This window comes from Pyrus communis, chromosome 17 (genome assembly GCF_963583255.1).
Source record: "Pyrus communis chromosome 17, drPyrComm1.1, whole genome shotgun sequence".
NCBI classification, from domain to species: domain Eukaryota; kingdom Viridiplantae; phylum Streptophyta; class Magnoliopsida; order Rosales; family Rosaceae; genus Pyrus; species Pyrus communis.
In genome coordinates, this window is record NC_084819.1 from 1,527,906 (window position 1) to 1,551,224 (window position 23,319).

The following is a 23,319-nucleotide window of genomic DNA, read 5'->3' on the forward strand; positions in this document are numbered from 1 at the left end:
AGTGAGACGGGTCGCACCGTCGCAGGTCGCTGGGAAGGAAGAAGACGAAGACAGGTCGCAGGTGCGCGGAGCGGCGGAGGTTGCGAATGGGAACAGGGAACTTGGGATTTTGGAAGGATAAGGGAAGGGTTTCAGACTGAAAGAGGGAAGGACCGGAGTGTACGGGTAGGGTGGGTTACCTTTCAGACCGAAAGAACGACACCGTTTAAGTAATAAAAATATTAATTTATAATTAATTATAACTTTGCTTCGGTTTAGTTCGGTTTTCAAACTCCAGAAACCAAATCGAACCAAATTAGATTCGGTTCAGTTCGGTTTAACAGTTTCGATTTGATTTTTTTTTTTTTTTTGTTCATTTCGATTTGGTTTTCGGTTTTTTTAGTTTTCAGTTTTTTGAACCCACCCCTACTCCAGACCAAGTAATCAAATCAGGTCGTTGACGCTGCATCCACCTTAGGGAGCGGAGAGGCTCCATCTCCAAGGCCCTCCCCTACTACGAGTTAGGTGTGGTATTCTTTGTTAAAAATCAAATCAACTATGCTATTGATAAGTTGCAGCAGGCTTATACCGCCTCTCGTGCAGGGAACCACGCAAACTTCGTGGACGTGAAAATGAGGATAAGGCCCTTGATAACTCCAATGGAACCAACTTGCATACTCAGATCGACCATCATCTTCGGTTATGGCAACATAAACACCATAACTCCCGACCGACAACTCATCGAACCAACTTGTACTAATACTCCAGCGGGCATTGCTGATCTGCATACAAAACTGCCTCACGATGGTCAAATCATCAACCGCACTACGACAGCTGGCGAGACGGGTTCTAAGGAACCCCGGTCCCTTGGACACTGCTCCAGTACTCTGGATGGAGCCGCGACACCTGAATTTATAGCACTTAAATTATATAGTAAATCAGTTGGAACCTTACAGTCAAATTTTCAAGTTTTCAACCAATGAGAGCAACTTTAAAATTTATCAACACAAAACAACTGATGAAAAATGAAGAAAACCTAGTAAACACTGGGATCAATCCCTATAACAGCAAATTCGATCTCGTCTAGTGAATAAGGCAAGTTCAAACTATGCCATAGATTTAACGGTATACAGCTCCTTCGTCACGTGAAAAATCTCATCATCCAAAGTTACACTCTATGAGTAAAAGCATTCGCCATGGAGTTATTATTTTGGAATGGATCAGCTAGTTCATTTTTTTTTTTTTGAACAAACGATATTATTTACACTAAAAAACAAGGGGTGGGCTTAGCCTCACAATGAACTAGCAATAATGTGGTTCAAATTCTTCTTTGGCGAGAATCGAATCTAAGACATTTCACTTACAAGTAAAGACCAATATCACTAGATCATAGTACTAAGTGACAGCTTGTCTCCTTATTAATTTGCATAAAGTAACTTCTTCATTAATTAATTACAATTAAAATTGTATATTGAAAATCAATGTTGGCCAAGGGGAGGCTGAAATGTCTCTGTGAGTATTTCTGACTTCCAGAAGGGTGGATAGTTGTGACAAAGCCACCAGCTAGTTCCATTTTCAAAAAGAAAAAAAATTGCGTTGTTATTGGCACTCTCGATTCATTCAACACTCATTGATTTTTTTTTCTTTTTTTTTGACAAACGATAGGATAAGATTAAGAATGTTACAACAATAATCAAAATATCAATGAATGAACATCTTACAAAAATGTGATTAAATAGCGTTAATTTTCCCAAACCAAGTTGGATTACCTTTTTTCTTGGGAAGCAAGGTTGGCTTGGGAGAAGTTTATTTGGGCAGGAGAGTACATGTTATAATTACTTATATATTAGCGGTTAGCTAGGGTTCTATTTCTCACTCTAAGCTACATCATCCACTCCCTCTACTCGCCCGCAGTGCGCTTTCCTTCTTCGTTCCCTCTTGAACTTTTTGTCACCAACCATGAAATACTCTGGTAAAACTAGAAAGTGGCTTGACGAAATCCTCTCATCTGATCAGCAGAAACCTGCAGCGGAAACCATTCGTAATCAGAATGCTTCCAAGAAGGTTGCTAACGATTCCTCTTCTTCCCATTAGACGAAACTGGTCTCCAAACGCAAATCCCAGCAGGTAGCTTCTTTGAATAATTCAAAGAAACGCTCCGCTCCTCCACTGGCAGACGATCGTGACAGAGTTGAGATTGTGGGCCAGGAAACGAATAGGGCAAAGAAGCAGAGGAGGCTGTCTACTCCTCTTCCAGTGACTTGTGAGACTTCATCGGATAAATCGGGTGGCTACTTGAGCTACGAGTCACCGGTGACAGTGCTACCTCCTCTACCTCTTTGTGATCATCATGAGCATAGCACCACAACACCTGAGGCGGGTTGGGTGGCCATGTCGAAATCTCGGTTCGCAGTTACCATTCTTAAAGCACAACGCCCTGAAACCCCCTCTGTCGTGATTGACAAGTATAGAGCCGCCGAACTTGCCGGAGCCAATGAATTGATAAAGAAGAATCGCCAAAGAGGCAAAGAAGTTGCTCGGCTTGCCCTCATTGAGATGGAAAAGAATGTCAACGTTGACGATCCTTTCAAAACCATGAGAGAGTTTGAGATGTTAATTTCCAATAAAGGGCACTTGTTAGATTGATTGGTTAACACGTAACGTTTCTTTAGCTTAGCTTCCTCTCTTATTTTCGAAGAAATGTGTGTATATGAATGAAGTTTACACATTTGATGGCCTCAGTGAATAAGATGCATCTTTTCAACCTTCTGTTGCTTGCCGAATAGTTATATACAACCTAATTATAGGCTGTGTTTTGATATGGAGAATTAGGTTAAACTTTTACATTCAATCAAGGTAGATGGCTCATTGTCACCTGAAAAATCTCATCATCCAAAGTTATACAGTATGAGTAAAGAATTTGATAAGGAGTTATTATTTTGGAATGGATTAGCTAGTCTCCTTATTAATTTGAATAAAATAACTCTTCATTAATTAATCACAAACAAAATTACTTGTATATTGAAAATCGAGTTGTTATTGGCACTCTCAAATAGTCATTTAGCACTCTTTTGATTATTATTTTTAACAAACGATAAGATAATTTACATTAAACTACGGAGAGGAGAACTCAAACACCGGACTTCATATGCAAGTGCAAATACTCTTAACTAACTGAATTACAAGCCACTTGCACTCTTGAAATATTTTTGTGATATTCTTATTCTTATTTGATTAAAGTGATATCCAATTCTAACCCTAACATGCATTTCTAATGTAACCTCGTTATTATGAGAGTTGTCATATCTCGCTTCCCTCTTTAGTCCAACTGAAAGCAAAAAAGCATCACGGAGAAAAGTTTTCATTTTTCTATTTTTTAGAAGAGTAATGCTAGAAAGACTAAATGTGTAGACAAATTTGCAAACTAAATGATGTGTCACCAATAGGAATGAGTACGTTTATCAACGCTCAAGTCACAATCTAATCATCAACTTCCATGTCATTTAGTTTACAAAATTTTGTTTAAAAATTTAGTCTCCTTAGCATTACCTATTTTAGAAACCAGAAACTACAATTGTCAAGGAAACTAGAAATCCTACATTTTCAAAAACCAAATTAAAGAAAAAACAATAATCCAACAAACTCGATTAATTGTAATAGAAAAATAGGATTAAATAGCGTTAATTTTCCCAAACCGAGTTGGATTACCTAGTTTCTTGGGAAGCAAGGTTGGCTTGGGAGAATTTTATTTGGGCAGGAGAGCTAGGGTTCTATTTCTCACTCTAAGCTACGTCATCCGCTCCCTCTAGTCGTCCGCAGTGTGCTTTCCTTCTTCGTGCTCTCTTTAACTTTTTGTCACCAACCATGAAATACTCTGGTAAAACTAGAAAGTGGCTTGACGAAATCCTCTCATCTGATCACTACAAACCTGCAGCAGAAACCACTCGTAATCTGAATGCTTCCAAGAAGGCTGCTAACGATTCCTCTTCTTCCTGTTCGACGAAAGTACCGGTCTCCAAACCCGAACTTCAGAAGGTAGCTTCTTTGAATAATTCAAAGAAACGCTCCGCTCCTCCACTGGCCGACGATCGCGAGAGAGTCGAGATTATGGACCAGGAAACGAATGGGGAAAAGAAGCAGAAGAGGCTGCCTACTCCTCTTCCTGTGACTTGTGACATTTCATCAGATAAATCGGGTGGCTACTTGAGCCGTGAGTCACCGGTGACAGTGCTAACTCCTCTTCCTCTTTGTGACCATCATGATCATGGCACCACAACACCAGAGGCGGGTCGGGTGGCCATGTTGAAATCTCGGTTCGCAGTTACCATTCTTAAAGCACAACGCCCTGAAACCCCCTCGCTCGTGATTGACAAATATAGAGCCGCCGAACTTGCCAGGGCCAATGGATTGATAAAGAAGAATCGCCAAAGAGACAGAGAAGCCGCTCGGCTAGCCCTCATTGAGATGGAAAAGAATGTCGACATCGACGATCCTTTCAAAACCATGAGAGAATTTGAGATGATAATTTCCAATAAGGGCACTTGTTAGATCACTAGCCCGGTGAGTTTTGGAGCAATGTAGTGTACTGATTCAACATGTACGTGTATAGTATTGATGTTCTAAGGAATTCATATCGGTTGCAATTCTTAAATGTATTGTGAAAAAAAAAAAAAAAAAAAAAAAACGAATGAGAAAACAAAGTAAATGCTCAGTAACCCAGCATCATATCACGAACCGGTGTATAAAATCCGCAGATTGTCAAGAAAAAATTCCAAATTGCAAGAGTTCTTTTGATCCCTCACTACGATCGATCATCGAAATTATTTATGGTGCACAAAGAATGCTATGTAGTATTATGTACGCTGCGAGGTGCCCAAGTGGTCAGAGCCCCTACCAGAAATAACAAGCCGTGAGTTATTCACGGTGTGTACGTAACACACGCCATAAATACTACCAGCAACGCAATGGCACTGGCCAAACATTGTTCATGGCGCAAGTTCTTATGAATCCGAGTTTAAACTTTCGTGATTAAATTTTTTCGCTTTTTGTTTCAGTATTTATATGCAATCCGAGTTCAGGCTTCAGTATCGAGCTTAATATGATTTTCTCATCAAGTAGAATTTATGCCCTGCAACAGTACTCAAACACCAGATGAACGAACAAGCCTGAGAATCGACGAAAAGAATGAAGATTCTACTTCCCGATATGCGATATCAACAAGCTACAGAATAAAACCAGCTCGGATGGCCAGGAGAACAAACAATTTCAAGTTGCTGGTAAGCCCAGTGAATTACAGTTGGGTACATAACAAGAAGCACAAAATCTAAACCCTACTAGATTAAACTCTTCATAAGTAATTTTGTATTTGACTAATGTTCTTGCCAAAGGTGCCACGTAATGCGAGCTCTTTGCAGTATGCCTATTGCTTGTTGGGATCGGTCGAGATGTCAAAACCAGGAGGGATGAAGACGACGTCATCCCACGTTGATGTAGAACCCTCCTGCAATATTTCATTGTTACTTTTGCTTTCTAATTGCCCACAATATAGGAGGAAAACAATTCAAAACTTTTGAGAAATTAGCGAAACATTTGTGTAATTTTGTAGCTCAATCCTGGTCGTTGATTTATTAACAACAATTAATAACGTAATAAGAAGGAAAAAAATGCCTACCTTCATCCCCTTTATGACTTCCTCAAGAACAGCAACCTACAACACAAAATAGAATAAGTAAACAGAAAGATAAGTTCTGCTACACCGTCAATAGGTCCTGAAACCCATACCTGAACATCCCCTGGTCTGAAGGCAGGATTTAATTGATTCTGATCACGAGAAGCCCTTGATAGTGAATTTTCCAAATCCTCCTAAAAGATTTCTAAGAATAGGTAAAACCGCAAATGCATGCCAAAACAAGCTAGATAATGCAAGCAAGGGTATTGTTTAACCGACCTTCCTGAAAAATACTGGACGATAGCTCTTGCTTTGGCTTTTCAGAACCAAGCTCCTTGACTAATCAAATGTTTAAACAGGTTAAAAATTGGCATGGGAAATTCATGGAAGAAGTTTGCGATGAAGACAATTGTCAAAACATATCAGAAAGCCATACAAAATTCTAGTACGCCAGTCTGGGAGCAGAAATGACTTGAGGAAATGCTAGTTGCTAAAAGAATAAGATTACATCACAGTTTGGGTTCAAAAAGTTTGGCCTAGCCACTCTCAAGACGGAATTGTACCGCCCACAATAGATCAGTTTCCAACCAAAGGTTATTATCAGTTTAAAACAAGTCGACCTATATAGCATAAGGAGGGAGAATTTATGGCATAATTCATGAGAAGTAGCAGGTGAGAATGGGCAAGGACATCAGTTTGACGGATTTTTTCACATATCAAGCAGTAAAATGGAAGTTCATATGACTTTTTAAAAGGAAAAAACTTGGATCATTTATCACAAGATTAATCTCAGAACTGGTTATAACTCATAAAGATCGATGTTAATTTGAATATAGATGCATGCTTATATTGTTTGTACAATTAATTACATTGTAATACTATGTGATTTCTTAGCAAACTTTCAAAAATACATTCAATATGCAATAGTGAGAATGCAGCCATAATTAGTTTGGCAAACCCAATGCATCCACTGCTGGTTTGAAGCTCTACCACAGTGAATTGCAGGGTTTGAAAGGTTAATAAGCTTTCGCATCCAAAACCTATGGTTAAATAATTTTTTTTTTTTTCATAGAAACACACTTGGGAAATGGTATTATTCAAGAGTTAAACTGACCTATTAATCTTGGCCAAGAAAAATAACAAATTATTGTTCCTAATAAGAGAAAATTTTGGTTCAGCACCATGTGGTTTGTGCCAGAATAAGTTTACGCCGCCCCCTTGTATGGATCTATTTCTCATTTCACAAGGAGAAAAACAGGAATGTGCACGTGTTTGGCACTAGCATAGTAAATGGTGAGTACTGCAATCAGTCTGCTGGGTGCTTTCCCAAATAAGTTGAAGCCAAAGAGTATAAGACTTAGACAGACATGCACTAGCACCGTAAATGGTCAGCACTGAAACAACGTAGTCTACCACCAAAACTAATGCAGCAGTCTAGATGTCACCGTGGATAACTATATGAATGCTATATGAATTGAGTGACAAACCTTATCCAAGTAAGGTTCACATAAGAAACTTAAGAGCTAATGCCAGATGTTTACTCTTTAATTTTCTTAGACTTCCATGCATCCACATGAATCTACTTTGTCTTCACTTTAGTTTTTCAATTGAAAAGAAACAAATTTCTCAAAAATTTAAAAGCAAACTTGACAAGACCCAAGGGACACAACATTTTGGGAATGCAAAGGGTAAACAAAAAGGAGAGAGATAACAGTGTATCCTAGTCTCCAGCAATGAAAAAGGAGCACCCACATCTAGATCTCTATTTGGTCTCTGAACATTTTTGTTCCTTTCACAGTTAAATTTCAAAACACATTCAAAGATCGTAAACCTAGAAACCCAATTTTTTTAATCTCTTTGCAAAGCCACCTCAATCTCAACCCTTCCAGCTTAATGCCAAACCTTCTCCAATTTCACTCATTAACAACCATTAATCTTCACAGTTTCTACCTCTTTAGAATATCACCTGACCAGAAATAGGTTGATACCATGTAGCATATTTCCCTAGAATCGACAAGGACATTGATAGTGGAACGTAACAATATTCCACAACTGGGTACACGAATTGATACTATGATACTACAATCTCGTTCTCAACTTGATTTTAGGTTGGAACTGCCGCGTTCTTTTTATTCATTCTTACGCTTTTATTTTGAAGCCCATACACAGAACATGCTCAGTTCCACTTCTTACAAAGTGAATGGAAGGTTATATCACAAGGCAGTAAGTGATATCTTCTAAACTTCAAGGTGGCAAAGTGATGCCAAATTATTAAAAGGAGAAGAAAAAAATAGACAAAACCCTGACTTTCCTTGATAGAAAAATACAACCACTACATGAAAACACCATAATGGAATATTGAAAAGGGCGGCATTAACAAGGTTTGGAGTTATCCATTTTATAATATGAAAGTTGTTGAATAGCTAACAAGAAAATGTTAATGAAATATGCGAAGTAAATCAAAAGGGAGAAGGGTTAGCAAACTAAAATGTCCTCTGTTAAAGTTGAAGCACCCAACTCAAAACCACATTGGCAATGAGTGGAATTGTTCAGAATTATACATGCTCAGTGACCATTGGATTTTTTATAAGGAAAACTAATGAAAAGGGCTTGAAAACTTTGAGTTTTAACGATAAGGACAAAATAAAGGGTAAAGTGAATAGTATCAGGATTGACTTTTTAGTGTAAAAATGTGGTTTTTCGTTAAAGTGAACAATACCGGGAGCTTTTCATCCCTTTTTTATATTCACGTGGCTGGACTGAGCCAAGGCCATGGATCAATTATATTGTCCGATGTCAAGAACGTGTAATCAAATTAGCTTAGACAATTTGCCCAAAAAAAATAGTTTAGACATAGGAATGAGTTACCTACAAAAAGGAAACCATGTTGAAGCAAACAACAGGCTTACAACTATACAGTATATGACTAATTAAAATTGGGAAAAGCTAAAAGTAGAACCTGGAAAACTGGCACACCAGGAAAGCCATCATCATCAGAAGTTCCAACCTTTTCTCTCTCCTACATAAAGGAAATGCAAAACAAATATTGTTAATATAAGACTTGAATATGGAGAGACGGGGGAAGAGAGAAATCATTTTCTAGTAGAAGAGTACCATGCATAAGAAAAGACATGAGCTAACGGAACACTTGGCGCAAAACCGAGTGCAATGGCGTTCTAGGATTCATACAGCCAACCCCACTTAGTGGGATAAGGCTTGGTTGTTGTTGTTGTAAGAGTACGATGCACGTATTCAGCTTATATCTTTTGTGAAACCAAATTTGGAGCCCAATATCTTTTGGCAGATTTCTCAAGACCAATGCTAATTACACCTTACCAACAAAGTGAGGTCCATTAAAATGTGTATGTTCATTACTTGACCTATGGGAACTTACAAAGTATTTAGTTTCTAAATCTGCAGTTTGAAAAGAATCCCTAGGTTTTGGTTGTATCTTACATATTCAGTAAGTTTTTTAAACTAAAACCGTTAAGGCATCCTGGCCTATTCTGTATTCGAATCAAATGTGAATTACAAACCTAGTACGCAGCACATAGATATAGATAAAGCATGGGGTGACAGACTTACAGTTATTTTCTGGTTGTTTCGAGATGAATGTGTTATAGTTATGTTTGAATAATCAAAACTTCGCGTGAAATTGACAAAATTCAACTCCGGAAAATAACTTGTGTATTTAATTACTATTCTTATGCGAGCAACTTACGCACCTTAAGCGCATTCTTGACTTGAGAATACTCAGGAATCAACCTGAAGGCTACCCCATCGACCTTGAGCTGAAAAACCTGCAAAACCAACACCCATTAATCTCCATCAATCCCTAACTAAACAAAAACATGAATACAATTTCATCAAGTTATTCACATTCCCACCTTATTTAAAGCCACAGCCACCACTTTCGACCCGCTTCGCATTCCGGGGTCCATAATCCTAATATGCTCAAGAAGTGCATCCGCATCCTCTTTCTTGAAACAAAACAATCCCAGAGACTTCCCAGTGGAAGCACCAGAAACCAACACGAATTCCTCCGAGGCATTACTGAGAGCATAAACCGGCACGCCGGCAAGCCGCTCTTCGATGTCCTCGGTGGACATGGCGGCTTTAGACCCGCCACCAGGGGAATTGGCGATCTGGGTTTTGTTACTCACCGCAATTCGACCCCAAACTGGGTTCTTGCCAGAAGAATGCACCGGATTGAAGCTCGAAAACCTGGAATCGAATGCATGTTTTGCTTGATTCTGGAGGTTGGAGAAGGTGGATTGGAGGTGGGTTTGGAGGGAAGAAGGGTTAGGGTTGAAGAGGGGAAGGTGGGAGAGGTGGTGGAGGAAGCCGGAGCAATGGTTTTGGAGGTTGATGAAGGCCTGTTGGAGGCTGAGTTGGGGCGGATTGTGTGTCGGTGGTGAGGAAATTTTCGGGTTATTGGAGTTTCCCAAGTTCATTTTCTCGAGAAATCGATTCACAGAAGAGAAGAAAATCGATGAGAGTTTGAAGAGCGAGTGAGAAGTGAAAGGGAAGAGACGAGGGTTTATCCAACAAGGGGTTTTGGAATCAACCTTTTTACATTTTTTTGTTCAGTTTGTTTTTCTTTTACCAATTATATTTTTTTCAGGAAATTTTTTATTAATATATAACCACGATAAAGTTGTGATATTAGTTATATCACATGTATGATCGTATAAATCATTAATAAATTATTTGTTAATGAAAATAAGGTCAAATACAACAAATTTGAATTGAACATAGCAAGATTCATAGACAATAAACTCATATTGTACAACTAATTCAACCAAGTCCAATGAACGAAAGATATTAATTTTTTTATTTATAGAATTCTTTCATGGATATATGTATTTTTTGTACTATATAACGATATATTTTATGAAATTTCGTTATCAGATTTTACTATGTAATTTTTCGTATTTTGTATTTATGCCAATTTTTGTCTGGAAGCGTGAATTTGGTAACTAATTCCATTACATTGAATGAGGATTTAGAAAATCCTTTAATCGTGTTCGTTCGTTGTAAATCGTGCTACCGTTTTCTTCATATACTATTTGTGTTCAATTTTAAATATAAAATTTAAAATGATTTCTGACCGCACGATATACGATGAATTGACATAATTAGAGGATTTCTGAGATCCTCATTCCGTTACATTCATTTGGGCTCATTCCATTACATTCATTTGGACCCAATTAGCTAACTTTACCAATTGAATAGGATCCTCTGAGATCATTTTTGTAGGAATCCGAATGATCAATTAATTGTGTCCATTCATAGTACAGTTAGAAATTATTTTAAATTTTAAATTAAATATAAATAGTATTTAATGAAAACTAACCGCATGATGTACGATGAATGAACACGATTGATTGATTCTCGGATCCCCACAAAGAGAATCCTCGTCCTTTACCAATTGCACAAATCCCACGTCAACTGCTTCCAATTCTGCTTGGAAGCCTCTGATTTCCTCTCTTCTTATCGCTACGGGTACGGGATGGGGGGGCCTTCTCAGGGTCGGTCTACCGATTATCGATTCTAATAAAACACCCAATCTTATGAATATGGGTTCTAAATTGCAGAAAACTCATTTTTCTGCAGAGAAAAGTTATGGATCAAGTAGCTTAATTTACCTCTCGATTTCCTGGTCCTTATGATTTCTTTTTTATCCAACATTATGTATTTTGGAACTAGACATGTCCATGATTAAACTCATCTGATTTCCCTTAATTCCGTTGAGTTTTGATTGATCAAAACCATGTCCAAAGTTGAGTTGCAGAGCTGCCAAACAGCCGCAAGTTCTGCATTTCCAGTTTTGGGACTCCATTTTATATCTGGCATGAGTTCCAATTTAGAGCTCAGTTTTCTACAAATCATATATGGTTTTAAACTACACAAAACGAGCTTCAAAACCCATTTAACTTTATACCATTTGGTTCAGTTTTGAGCGTTCAAAAGTGAGTGTAAACCTGGTTGATCAAAGCAGTTGTTAGTGTTACTATATGTTCTTACTTTTCTCTATAAGTTTGTTACGGTTGAAAGCTTATGGATTTCACATGTTGATAATTGACTTGGCTGAAATGCGTCCTCGATGACTTGCTAGTTAAGCATCCCAAAGCAACCATATTGTACTTTGATAACGAAGCAGCCCTTTACATTGCATCCAGTCCTGTTTTCCATGAGCGAACAAAGCATATCGAAATAGATTGTCATCTAGTTAGAGAAAAGCTGCAAGGAGTGGTTCACATCGCGCATGTGAAAACACTTCAATAAATAGCAGACTTGTTCACTAAACACTTCGAGTACTTCACAATTTGATCATCTTCTCATCAAGTAGGGTGTCATAAATATACACTCAAGTTGAGGTCTAGTGTTAAAGATAGTAAGGTCAAATACAATGAACTTGGATCGAACATAGCAAGGGTCAAGACAATGAACTTTGATTGCACAACTAATTCAACCAAGTCTTATAAATGAAATATATTAATTTTATATTTGTAGAACTTCTAGCAAGATACATGTATTTGTTGTATTATATAAATGTGTTGTACCTAGTGTTTTCATGATTAAAGAAATACAATTCTTCCAAGTTAAATGTTTGCAAGGCAAGAAATTATGTCATGTTTACTATAAATAAAGGCACAAAGCATGAGGTGTAACACACTAAATTCGTCAAGTCCTTCTCCATCTTTCTCTACTGCACTCTCTCTCTCTCTCTCTCTCCATTTAGTAAAATAGGCCACAACACATTATCATCATACTCATTACACTGCGTTAAGGAACTAAAGTTTATCCTACTACAAACCCGTTCACAACATTCATTATCGCAATCCAAGTTCTTCTAAGTTAGGGTGAGATGACATAACATAGTTAGGGTGAGTTGACAAGTGATGACCCACATAACATAGTTAGGGTGAGTTGACAAGTGACGACCCGTCCCTAATTTTACGATTTTATTAATTTTAAAATTGTGAAATTACAAAAATACCATTTGAGGCGAGATTGTTGACTTTCGTTGACCGTCATTTCGTGACGCATACAAGTTGCTATTTTACCGTATTCTCAAAGCACTCGACGATACGAACGCGTAGACGCAAGCGAAATCAAAATCGGAGTTACGATGGAGGTTTTACGAAACTACAAATCTGAAAAACACTTTTGTAAAAATTACTATTTTATATTTTATATATTTTTCATAATTATTATACTATTATTATTTTTATATTTTCTGATGAGATATTTTAAATATTTTATTAATTTATTTTTTGGCCCGTAGGGTCCACACATCACAAAGTCTCCACTCTCTCTGTCGCGTGTCCCTTTCACTCGCTCTTTGGAACTCTCTCCGTCTCTGCCTGGCTCTAACTCTCTCAACACTCTCCCTCTCTTAGCTCTCTTTCCACTCCCCATTAACACAGACACACATACACCATCGATCACCATACCTTCGGCAACACCACCACCACCAATTCTTTCTCTGCGAGTCCTACGAACACAAAACGAGGAGAAACCCCTCATTTTCCCTCTATCCCTCACTACACGGTACCATCACTGTGCAATATTGAATCCAACGAGTTCTCGCCGTCTTCGGCGAAGGTAAGGCCTAAAACCTTCCTAATAATTTGTAGATCATGCATAGGAGTACATTTGGGTTGTTTTTGAGATAGTTTGGTGTTGTTTGGACGCAGAAATCTCCCCAATTTTCCAACGAAGGACCCGCAGGCTGTAAGCCATTTCCTAGCCGTTTCTGGTCACTACTTGACCCAATATTGGTATGACTCGAATACTTACTCTCCTAGCTTCATTATGGTATTTAAAATGTGAGTTTTAGTTGAGTTTTTGGAGCTAGTTGGAGCCGTGGTAGTTTCCCGGTCGAAATACCCTGTTCCCAAACCTTGCCCATTAACTCGATCTGGTCCATTTTTTAAATGGACTGGAATATTCCTTGTGTTGACTTTTAAAAAAAATTGCCTGGGACCTATCTTAGTGTATTTCGACACGCTAATTCTGAATCCATCGTCAGTTTCTCCAAATTTAATCATTTTAGTTAAGTTTACTAACATGTCCCAATATTATGCTTAGGTGCGATTACTATCAGAGACTTTGGCTTTCTTAGTTCAAAAGGCTACGACCTCGCAAGTATCTGTGAGTGAGTCTTTTCTTTTATATATATAGTGTGTGTGTGTGTGTATGTTTAGTTTTCATATATACATCTAATAACGAAATTGCTATGTGATGCCATAATTAAATTAACATTTATAGGAAATGACGTAACAATGCGAATAATCATTATAAATCCTATGGGATGCCTTAATTAGATTTACGGTTATGAATAATATTATGTTGACTAGAATTATCAAATCACTGTGGCATGTTCGTATTTACGTTATCTGCTCACTACACTGGTGTTAGTACTAACCCGGGGCCAGGGCCAAGGCCAGTCTTTCATGTGTATGTTCACATCGCACCGTACGCTCACTTTGGATCCATTGTAGGTGCTAGTCCTATACTAGATGACTATAGGCAATTAGGACTCTATGTGATGAGCGTAGTTCTAGTCTTCATGTGATTGTAATACTAGGGCGTAAATTATTATTACACCCAGTCATATTCATGTCAAAATACCTCTACATGAACTTGTGTGTCAGAATGTGTCAATGAGCACTAGATGTGATATATTTATTTATGTGAGATTATATGATTAACGGACGTATTCGGAGTCCAGGTGGACATTCAGGGTTAGCGTGTGTCAAGACAAATTAATGATTTCAAAAAGTTGATACGAAAAGTCGCATAAAATTTTAGTTCATATGCCAAATTGAAAAATATGTATAAGTTCATATGACATTTAACAATTTTTTCCATAAATATAAAAAGAAAGTTGTCACCATTAAAAAAGCGTTTTCATTTATAAGTCTTTGATCAGGTCACAATTTTGAGAAAAACACTTCAATTTCAATGCTTTAGCGAAAATCCAATTTACACTGTAGCACCAAAGGAATTTCACAACTAATAATCTAATTAGAGCATGATAAGTGGATATATAATGCGTTTTTCTCCGATTAAGCTCTTGAAGTGTTTTTTTTTTTCAAATAAACTCATAGTTAACTGTTTTTTTATTTGTTAAATATTTTTTTAATACAACGATATAGTTACAGTAAATGGTGAAGGATTGGACTAAACCATGCAATTCTTCATCCATAATAGTTTTGAATCGAACTACTTATTCATAAAAGATGAATCTAAAAACTCTCACTTATTGATAAAGGCAAATTCTACTATAGTATAATAATAAATAACAAATAAAAAATAGAATAAAAACCTTAAACGTGCTAAAGAAGGGAAAAAAATTATTAATTTCAAATTCCACCTTTCTAAGGAAGAAACAAAAATATTATTTTGATTAGGTGGACATATCGTGTATGCAATCTTTATCGTATTGAGTCGATGGAGTAGTTGACAAGGGTTTCTTTTTCGTTTTTCCTTATCTTATGATGGCTTTGATGATGATGGAGTGGTTAGTTATGGTTAATGATCATAATTATAATGATGAAGACGCAATACAAGAAAATTGCAAATATTGAAGAGTGGGTTAGGCAACTTAATTTTATAGTTTTGTCATTCGTAAACGATACATTTTAAAAACGAATATTTTAGATGACGAGTTCGATATTAATTTATTCTTTCATTAGTTAATATAAATAGAATAATGTTGTTCACATATTTTGTTTTACCTTACACTCATACTTGTAATTTCTGTCATTTAATCCTCTTTAATTTTTTCGTTTGATGAATAAAAATTGTAATGAATGCGAGAAAGATAGAAAGAAGTGTGTGATAACACGGCCCTATAAATATATCACTGCGTTAAAATATTTAATAGATATAATGGTGTCGTTGTTGTGAATTGAGATCTTCTCTAAACCTCTGTCTAGAATCGACAGACCAGATCACTTAACATAGAGAGATAGAGATCCGAACCGTTTAAAAACATAGTTTTATGTAAGACGGATCAGTAAAATAATCTAATAAAGACTGCAAAATTTATGTAAAGTGATCGAAATTTCCTTATCCGTCGGCATAGACTCATAAATCGGATAGGGTCCCAATTCGTTTATTGCGAGGCTGTCTATGTCGCTTCTTGACTATAAGAAAGAGTAGATAGCTAAGTCGTGACGACGTGTGGTGAAATTTTCCGGGTCAAAGTCTATCTGAGCTTTTTATTTTATTGGTCGTTTGTTTTTGTTATCTGACGGTCACGTGACATACTCGTGGGGTGGCCACGGTTGTCAATGCATCCAGACATGTGACATCCAAGTTTTAGTCCTCTACAATCAACCCCATGAATTCTATATGGGCCTGCATCAATTTATAAGACTTTTCGGGACCCTATTGCCCTTAGATCAAGGAGAAAAACAACCATTGATTTAGTAGAAAATTCAATATTGGAGTATCGATTTTGGTCCAATTCAAAATTTTAATATTATCACCGATGATAACCATTTTTTAAATATATATACATTCCAGGTTCAAAATCTCCCATCTTCATATAGTTAGATGAATTCATTTTATGTTATCACTGTTTATCAAGAAAATAAATATCAAGACTTTATTTATGAATGTTATGATTTAAAATCTATCAAGATCTAGAATTACTTATTTATTTATACTAAAATACAACGATCTAGTGCCAAAGTAATAATTTTTTACTTAACATGCATAATTTTAGTAAAATAATGAAAGCGCATTCGTGACTCGATCTTTTTAATGTGTCTACTACGATATGATATTTTTCAAACAGATTACATGAAACCAACATCGTTTACATGGTGGCGAATTTCATTGCAAGGGAAACCTAAAATGCAAGCAGCTGACCCGTTTTCGAAATAAATAGCGCACGCATGAAATCTACCACTAGAGCAAATGGTCATGGGTACAAATTTTTAATTCATCTACGTTATAGCATGTAGTCACGATTAGAAATGATATACTTTTTGTCGACACGGTGATGGTAACCAATTTCGACGTACTAAAACGGTTAGTTCAATAATCACTATCATTTTTAAATTGATTACCGGACCGAACCCAACCCTGCTCGATATCAAAGATGGCATTAGGTCATGAAAAAACAACCGTACGATTTTAGTGGGCCACCGGTAACCTCATAAAATTACCAAGCACCTCAATGTAGACAATCACAAAAGGTTCATCCAATGATTGAATTCTTCGTATATAAGTTAAAGCACAGTCACATGGGGAGGTACAGTGGTCGAGCCATTATCAAAAGCGCCGTCCCCTATAGACTGTTCCGTACAACACTCTCACGGTCTCTCTCCGGAGTCTGCCCCCCAGAACACCAGAAGGACTTGTAGACATTTCGAAGACTTTCGATTCCGTTTGCTTCTTCTTTGGGTCACATTCCGAGCTTTTTATATTGTATTTTATTGTTATTCTCTGCTGCTGCCATCTCTTCTGTCATCCCAACTCTTCCTTTTAGACATGGATGCTCAAGATCTAGTGAGAAGTCACAGCACAGGTTCTTATCTTTCTTTTTCTTTTTTTTTCTTTCTGAATCTTGATTTTCTTATTTTTCTGGGTTTTTTTGGATTTTGATTTTCTGGGTTGGAAATGTTTTGATGGGTTTTTCTGGGTTTATCTTAATTTTCTTGTACTCTCCCTCTGTATGAATCTCTGTTTTGTTTGCTTCTGGGGTTTAAGGGTTTTCTATTTTTATTGGTGTTTTTGATTATTTCTGTGAATTTATGAATCTTTGTTTTGTTTGCTTCTGGGGTTTAAGGGTTTGCTAATTTTTTGATTTTTTGGTGTTTTTGATTATTTCTGTGAATTTGATAATCTGGGTTGTTGTTTGTTTTTTCCATTCTTTTTGCGTTTTCTGAGTGTTGGCGTTGATATTGCAGGGCATGAGAGCCATGGAGGAGTCCATGTTTGCAGCAAATGTGGGTGGCCCTTTCCGAACCCACACCCAAGTGCCAGGCACAGGCGTGCTCATAAGAGGATTTGTGGAACCATTGATGGCTACAAGTTGGTTGGGTTACAGGAGAACACCCAGTCAGATGATGAGCACTCCGATGACGACCGCAAAACCCCAAGTGAGCTAATTAAGTTTTCCGCTCTACATAATCTACCCTGTTTGGTGGCTGTAAAAATATTTGGAAAGATTCTAAAATTTTGGAATTTGGGATTTGTTTATGCGTTGAGGCAGGTATTTAGGACTATGGTATCAAGCTGATAGAGAGATCACCTGGATAAATAAGTAAAATATTGTTAGAAACCGGCAGCTAAGTGTGTAAAACAAATGATAAACTATGATTTGATTGCATCTCAAAACAGTAAGAGGGGTTTTGATTTTCTTCAGTTTTTGTTGATAAGCCGATGGGAAGTTAGATATATTATTCTTTAATTCCTTTGATAGATCTTAAATCATGGTATTTCTGGTACCAAATTTTCTGTGTAAGGTTCGAAAGTCTTGGAAAGAAGTAACAACGAAAAGGGCAGTGGTCTCATTGGGGGAGAATCTGTCAGATCAGAAGATGCGGTGTTCTCAGATGCAGTTGCAGAATTTTTGGATAGTGGATCTGGTGCAGGAACCGGAGAAGGGTTAGAAGATGTTTTGAAATCAGCAACTAGTGTGGAAAGGGTTGCCAAGAATGATTTGAATGCCATCCAATCCCCTAATGATGGGGAAATCAACGGTAAAGTTTCAATAAACCAGTCCAATTAATCATATTAACTGTTTTGGTGACATCTGATTAATTATTTATATGTAACTGTTTGATTAGTTAATGTATCTGTTTATGGTCTGAAAACTTGATTTTTTGCGGCTTAATCATTATTTTCTTTATTAAGAGGGCACTCGAAAACAAATTAAATGAATTAGAATAAATAGAACAATTATCTGTTTAATCCATTACATTGAAGTATGACATGATAATTTCCTAATCAGGAAAATAAATCGTTGTAAAGGGGAGGGATGGGTTCTGTAGGGTATTTGAGTGTGCACACCTGCAGTGCGTACATTTGCTTTGCTTTGTCACTTGGTTGTATTTTGTATCCTTCATCAATGTAGGATATAGGTTGTTCAACAGTGATGACACGTCTAGGTTGGAATATGAGTGGATAATTCTTGTGAATTCTGTTGAATAGTATGAGTAGATTATGGATCGTATTGTATGCTCATGCCACGGAGACATGCCTGCTCCGCTTGTTTTAGGTTGGGTTTCTTTCTTTCTTAGTTAAGTCACTTTGACGTTCCACACACCCATACCGCCACCCCTGACCCTCGCAAAGCGGGGAGCCTTGTTGGCTTGGGGTTGCCCTTTTTATTTGATTGGTGACAACTAATTTGATTATATAAGTTAACATGTTTGTCCTTTTTGAGAAGATGTATGGATAATATGGAAATATTTTCTGATACGAAGAAAAGAAGAATATGGAAATGTTGGTCCAATTTTTAAGTATGGAAAACACAAACCAAAATGTTATTTTAGTGTGATACTGAGTTTATGTTCTGGATTAAATTCTTTTAAGCTGCAGTAAACTGTAGATTGAGTATAAGGTGTGTCATGTTAGATTTTAATCTACTTACAACTAAAACTTCTGCCAAACTTCAAGAGTACTCAAACAGCGTATAAAGTGAAACCGATTTGCGCTTGAGAACTAAAATCTATCCGTGTTTCATTGAATTTGTTTTTTCCTTGAGTTCTGATATTACATTTCTGTACACTTGGTTGGATGGGAGTTCTTCACATAAAAATTTCAAAATCGTGTTGTGCTATATTTGTTATCATGGGTAAACGAGTTTTCATGCCTTTGAAGTTCACAAGTCCTTTTAAAATTCATGATAAAGAGATGATATTCTTCAGTGCAACATTAATTGTACCCAATATCGACTTCTTTTGTAATGTAGTGATGGTGAATGTTCTTCTGTGTTCTTGCATTGGTCTGCATTATTTTTAATATGTTCGCGTACATTTCTTTATGTGAATATATTTTGTCGTTACATTTCTCCACCTTTGTCGTCAAATTACATTAGTTGCAGTAACAGAATGATTTATCTCTCAATAACCTGATGCAAGTTTCGTAAATCCAGAGAATACAACTAATCAGCTGGGCTATGCACCGGAGTCCCGAGGATCTATGTCAATCACTAGCATTGATTCAATGAAGAGGTCAGAGTCAGCTGTGCAGGATGATAGGAATGGTTCTGAAGATGATGTACACCCTATTACAGATGTATCAGAAGATAGCAAGAAGACCCATGCTACTGACAGTGTGATTGAGAGCTCTTTAACATCCATTTCACAGGAGGGCCAGGTGAAGGAAATCGAAGCAAGTGATCAAGATAGAAACTTACCATACGGTTTGGTCGCACCCAATGAAGCTTCCAGTGAAACAGCTGAGGGTGCCTCTAAGTTAGAAAGATCAGTTGAAGTGACTTCAGACTCTCTGCGAGATATTGAAGTTGTTCCATCAGAGAAAGAGCATATTCATGTGTTTGATTTGGATATTCCCCAAGTTGGTCTTTCCCCTGATGTTGAATCTGTTGAACATGCACAAGCTTCTGTTAATACTGCAGAAAATAAGGTGGATACCACAGACGAGATGCACTGTTTCAGTTCTGGTGGATTAACTGAGAGTAGCAACTTGAAGGGTGAAGGGAGTGCAAACGTACATGTGCTTTCTGTGCCTGATGACCTACCAGTGGTAGACAATGCTGCGGCAATGCTTGAAGGTTTCAAAACCTACAAAGAAGAGAAACTAGACCAGCCCACTTTTCTGGACTCTTGGGAACAATTTAATGACGAGGAAAACGGTGTTAAAAATCCTGTTTCAAATGACAATTCTCAAATCTTCCAGTCAAGTAATTTAAGTGGAGGCACTGTGGCCTCTTCAGAAATGCATGATTTAGAAGCTAGCCATGAACTGGATGGAGGCAGCAGCAAGCCAATGGTTAAAGAAGTGCCTTCTGAAGAAGCCAGTGTGTCTCAGAATGAGATCAAGACTACTGAAAACCAAGGTTCAGATGAAAAATCAACCCCTGCTGACATTGTGATGCCTCAGGTAGCTAAAAACTTGGTTGGCTTTCCTGAAGGACAGGTGACTTATGATAATTACAAGTCGTTACAGGTGAACTTTCCAGAAAGTGATACAAATGTTGCATCTGATGCAAAATCCTTGAGCAGTACTGGTATAAATCAAACAACACACTCTGTTGGTCTGGATGATAATGAGAAAGATGAAAGATGTGATTTGAGTGCGGATCATAGCAGCAAAGGACCCGTAGAAGGAAATTTTATCGACGATGGTGATCATGAGACTGAAAAGTATGCTATAACTGGGGATGAGTACATTGAAGTATCTATGGAGAAGATTGTTGCTGAGAACCCCATTACTAGTTTGGAAAATACCAGTTGTCTCTCCGAACTTCAAGTTAATCCAACAGATATACATAATGGCGATGACTCTGGTGATCACGATAAGGGTGAAACTAAAAAGAGCGCTATATCTGGAAATAAAAGTAGGGGAGGATCTATTGAGGAGAATCTTTTGGCGAAGCCAAAACTGAACGTGGACAGCGGTTCAAATTCTAGCAGAGCTGACCTCAATGTAGTTTCAGATACAAAGAAAAGTGTGATGGAAAGTGAGATTGATTGCAATGACAAGGTCCAGCTAGAAGTTGGGGGCAGCACTGCTGCTGGGTCAGAACATGGTCCCAATGTTGAATCGTCACAGAAGAGTTTAATGGACTGTGGAATGAAAGAAGTAGGTCTGTCCTCTTTAGATACTGAATCTTCTGTTCCAAATCTGTCCTCTTTAGCTACTGAATCTTCTGTTCCAAGTTTCACCGTTGCTGAAGATAACCGCTCCAGAGAGCTCCTTGGGGTTTCTTCTGGGTTGACTTCTCAATCTTTGCAGGAAGAGAGTGATAAACTTGTTGAGCAACAGACAAATTCGTCTGCACTTGATGTTGTTGACTCAAATAGCCAAACTGACAGCCTCGAAGGCAACTGGGGATCTGTTTCAGGTATAAGTATTAATGAGTTACGTATAAAAGTTATATTTTTGTAGGTGTAGCATATATGTCCATCCTAGAGGGTCTCCTTAATATCACTTTCTCGTTGGATCAGTTTATATATCGTTTGATAATGTTTTTTTGTGATAGATTTACAATTTTTTAGAATAGTTGTATAGTATGTATACCATATTTATATTTTTTGTTTCTAGGCTGTCTTTTACTGTCTTTTCTCTATGCATAAATACCTTTTTCAATGCTTTTGCTCAAAAGGAAGTGTTAAAATTTCCTAACTTCGGTCTATTTGCTGTTGATGCATGGTACAGTTTATTCTATCCAGTCGGAGGCACAAGCTGTTCTTGATGCTGAAGCTGTACCACTTACAGATCCCCAAGCTTCATTGGAAAAGAAGGCGAAACTTGCATCTGAGAGGCAACACTCTGACAAATCTGATACGTTTGAGGCACCGTCTTTCATGACATTGGTTGAACCTGGAGGCGTTGATAATCAAAAGGCTACTGGTGCTGAAATCAAGACAGCACAGAACCCGGAACAGCCAAAACCTGCACCTTTGCAGGCTGGGTGGTTTCCTTCTATTACTCATGTTGTGAACGAATCACCAGGGAGAAGGAAGAATGAAGAGATCATCGCCAAGGTTACAAACTGGAGCACTGGGAAGCAACACACTCCTTTGAAAAACCTTTTGGGTGAGGCCCACCTAGAGAACAAAGCCAAGTCACCGAACCAAAAAGAAAGTCAAGCCCCTGCGCTTCAGAAAGATGATAAAGCAGTGACGGGGAAGGACAATGGTCGTCCAACGACGACAGTGAACTCAATTCTGGCTCCCGAATCACCGACAGGTCAGGCATATAGGAAAGACAATGCAAAAGAATGGAACTCTCCGGCAAGGTACCCTACAGAGATCAAGAGTGAAAAGCAGAAAGCCAAGGGGAGACCGTACTGGGCACAATTTTTATGCTGCTCATCTGCGCATCAGCATCCGTAGCGTCTCAGTTCAGAAATTTGGAAGTGAAGTTTTCAATTATTGATGCACATATTGTCTGTGTGTTAGCTCTAAGTGTTTACTTCTACCGACTTAGGTGCATATTGTCAGTATGGTTATTTGAGTCTGGGATTTTTAGTAGGCTTTGGTACTGTATTTTACGCGACGGTTCAAAGTTAGTCGATGTTTGATATGGGACGAAATTTTAGAGCTAAACCACACAACGGACTAGAAATATCTAGGTATTGAATTCAGCATTAGATATCTTGCACTCTCCCATTGAAAATGACGGTAATTTCAGTAACGTCTCTCTGTGTGTTCTACATAAATTTTCGGCAAAACTCCACTACATCATTCAAAGTTCTAATCGAATGGCTAAATTCTCTTAACCAACCAAGCTGCAAGCCCCTCACGGCTGTGTATTTATATCCAATGTGCAATACCAATGTATTAAACGTGTCCTTGCAAATTTTCGTTGCTCATCTATATTATGTGAAGCGCTATGAGTGTTATACTTCTAGGCAGTGAAGTTCCAAATTGGTTCAGTTGCTGTAAGGACGTATAAATACAGACTGCAGTCAATGAATTACGTATAAATGACCACGGTGATTGTTTGTTTAG

At 37.6% G+C, this 23,319-nt stretch overlaps 3 protein-coding genes across 3 annotated transcripts; 2 read left to right on the forward strand and 1 right to left on the reverse strand.

Annotated features, from left to right (window-relative positions):
* Positions 1-3,843: 3,843 nt before the first annotated feature.
* On the forward strand, positions 3,844-4,527 carry LOC137723188 (transcription factor GTE8-like). Its single transcript, XM_068462359.1, has one exon. It carries the CDS (start codon positions 3,844-3,846, stop codon positions 4,525-4,527), a length of 684 nt encoding a protein of 227 aa, XP_068318460.1.
* Positions 4,528-5,185: 658 nt separating this feature from the next.
* On the reverse strand, positions 5,186-10,215 carry LOC137722841 (protein TIC 22-like, chloroplastic). Its single transcript, XM_068461943.1, has 7 exons — positions 9,535-10,215; positions 9,373-9,447; positions 8,607-8,666; positions 5,927-5,986; positions 5,761-5,841; positions 5,651-5,686; positions 5,186-5,479 (listed from the first exon to the last, which is right to left on the reverse strand). Exons 1-7 carry the CDS (start codon positions 10,099-10,101, stop codon positions 5,399-5,401), a joined length of 960 nt encoding a protein of 319 aa, XP_068318044.1. The 5' UTR covers positions 10,102-10,215; the 3' UTR covers positions 5,186-5,398.
* Positions 10,216-16,912: 6,697 nt separating this feature from the next.
* On the forward strand, positions 16,913-23,095 carry LOC137722776 (uncharacterized). The gene is made up of 5 exons (XM_068461863.1): positions 16,913-17,198; positions 17,581-17,772; positions 18,139-18,375; positions 19,773-21,707; positions 22,022-23,095. Exons 1-5 carry the CDS (start codon positions 17,162-17,164, stop codon positions 22,699-22,701), a joined length of 3,081 nt encoding a protein of 1,026 aa, XP_068317964.1. The 5' UTR covers positions 16,913-17,161; the 3' UTR covers positions 22,702-23,095.
* Positions 23,096-23,319: the final 224 nt, after the last annotated feature.

Bases quoted from the DNA above. Each gene is read 5' to 3' on its own strand.
- LOC137723188 (XM_068462359.1), top strand. From the start codon at position 3,844: ATGAAATACTCTGGTAAAACTAGAAAGTGGCTTGACGAAATCCTCTCA.
- LOC137722841 (XM_068461943.1), bottom strand. From the start codon at position 10,101: ATGAACTTGGGAAACTCCAATAACCCGAAAATTTCCTCACCACCGACA. The intron at 8,667-9,372 runs GTGCGTAAGTTG...TCCTTTATGTAG, and splicing joins AAGTCAAGAATGCGCTTAAG to GAGAGAGAAAAGGTTGGAAC. The intron at 5,842-5,926 runs GTCGGTTAAACA...GAAATCTTTTAG, and splicing joins GTCCAGTATTTTTCAGGAAG to GAGGATTTGGAAAATTCACT.
- LOC137722776 (XM_068461863.1), top strand. From the start codon at position 17,162: ATGGATGCTCAAGATCTAGTGAGAAGTCACAGCACAG. The intron at 17,199-17,580 runs GTTCTTATCTTT...TTGATATTGCAG, and splicing joins AGTGAGAAGTCACAGCACAG to GGCATGAGAGCCATGGAGGA. The intron at 17,773-18,138 runs GTGAGCTAATTA...TTTCTGTGTAAG, and splicing joins TGACGACCGCAAAACCCCAA to GTTCGAAAGTCTTGGAAAGA.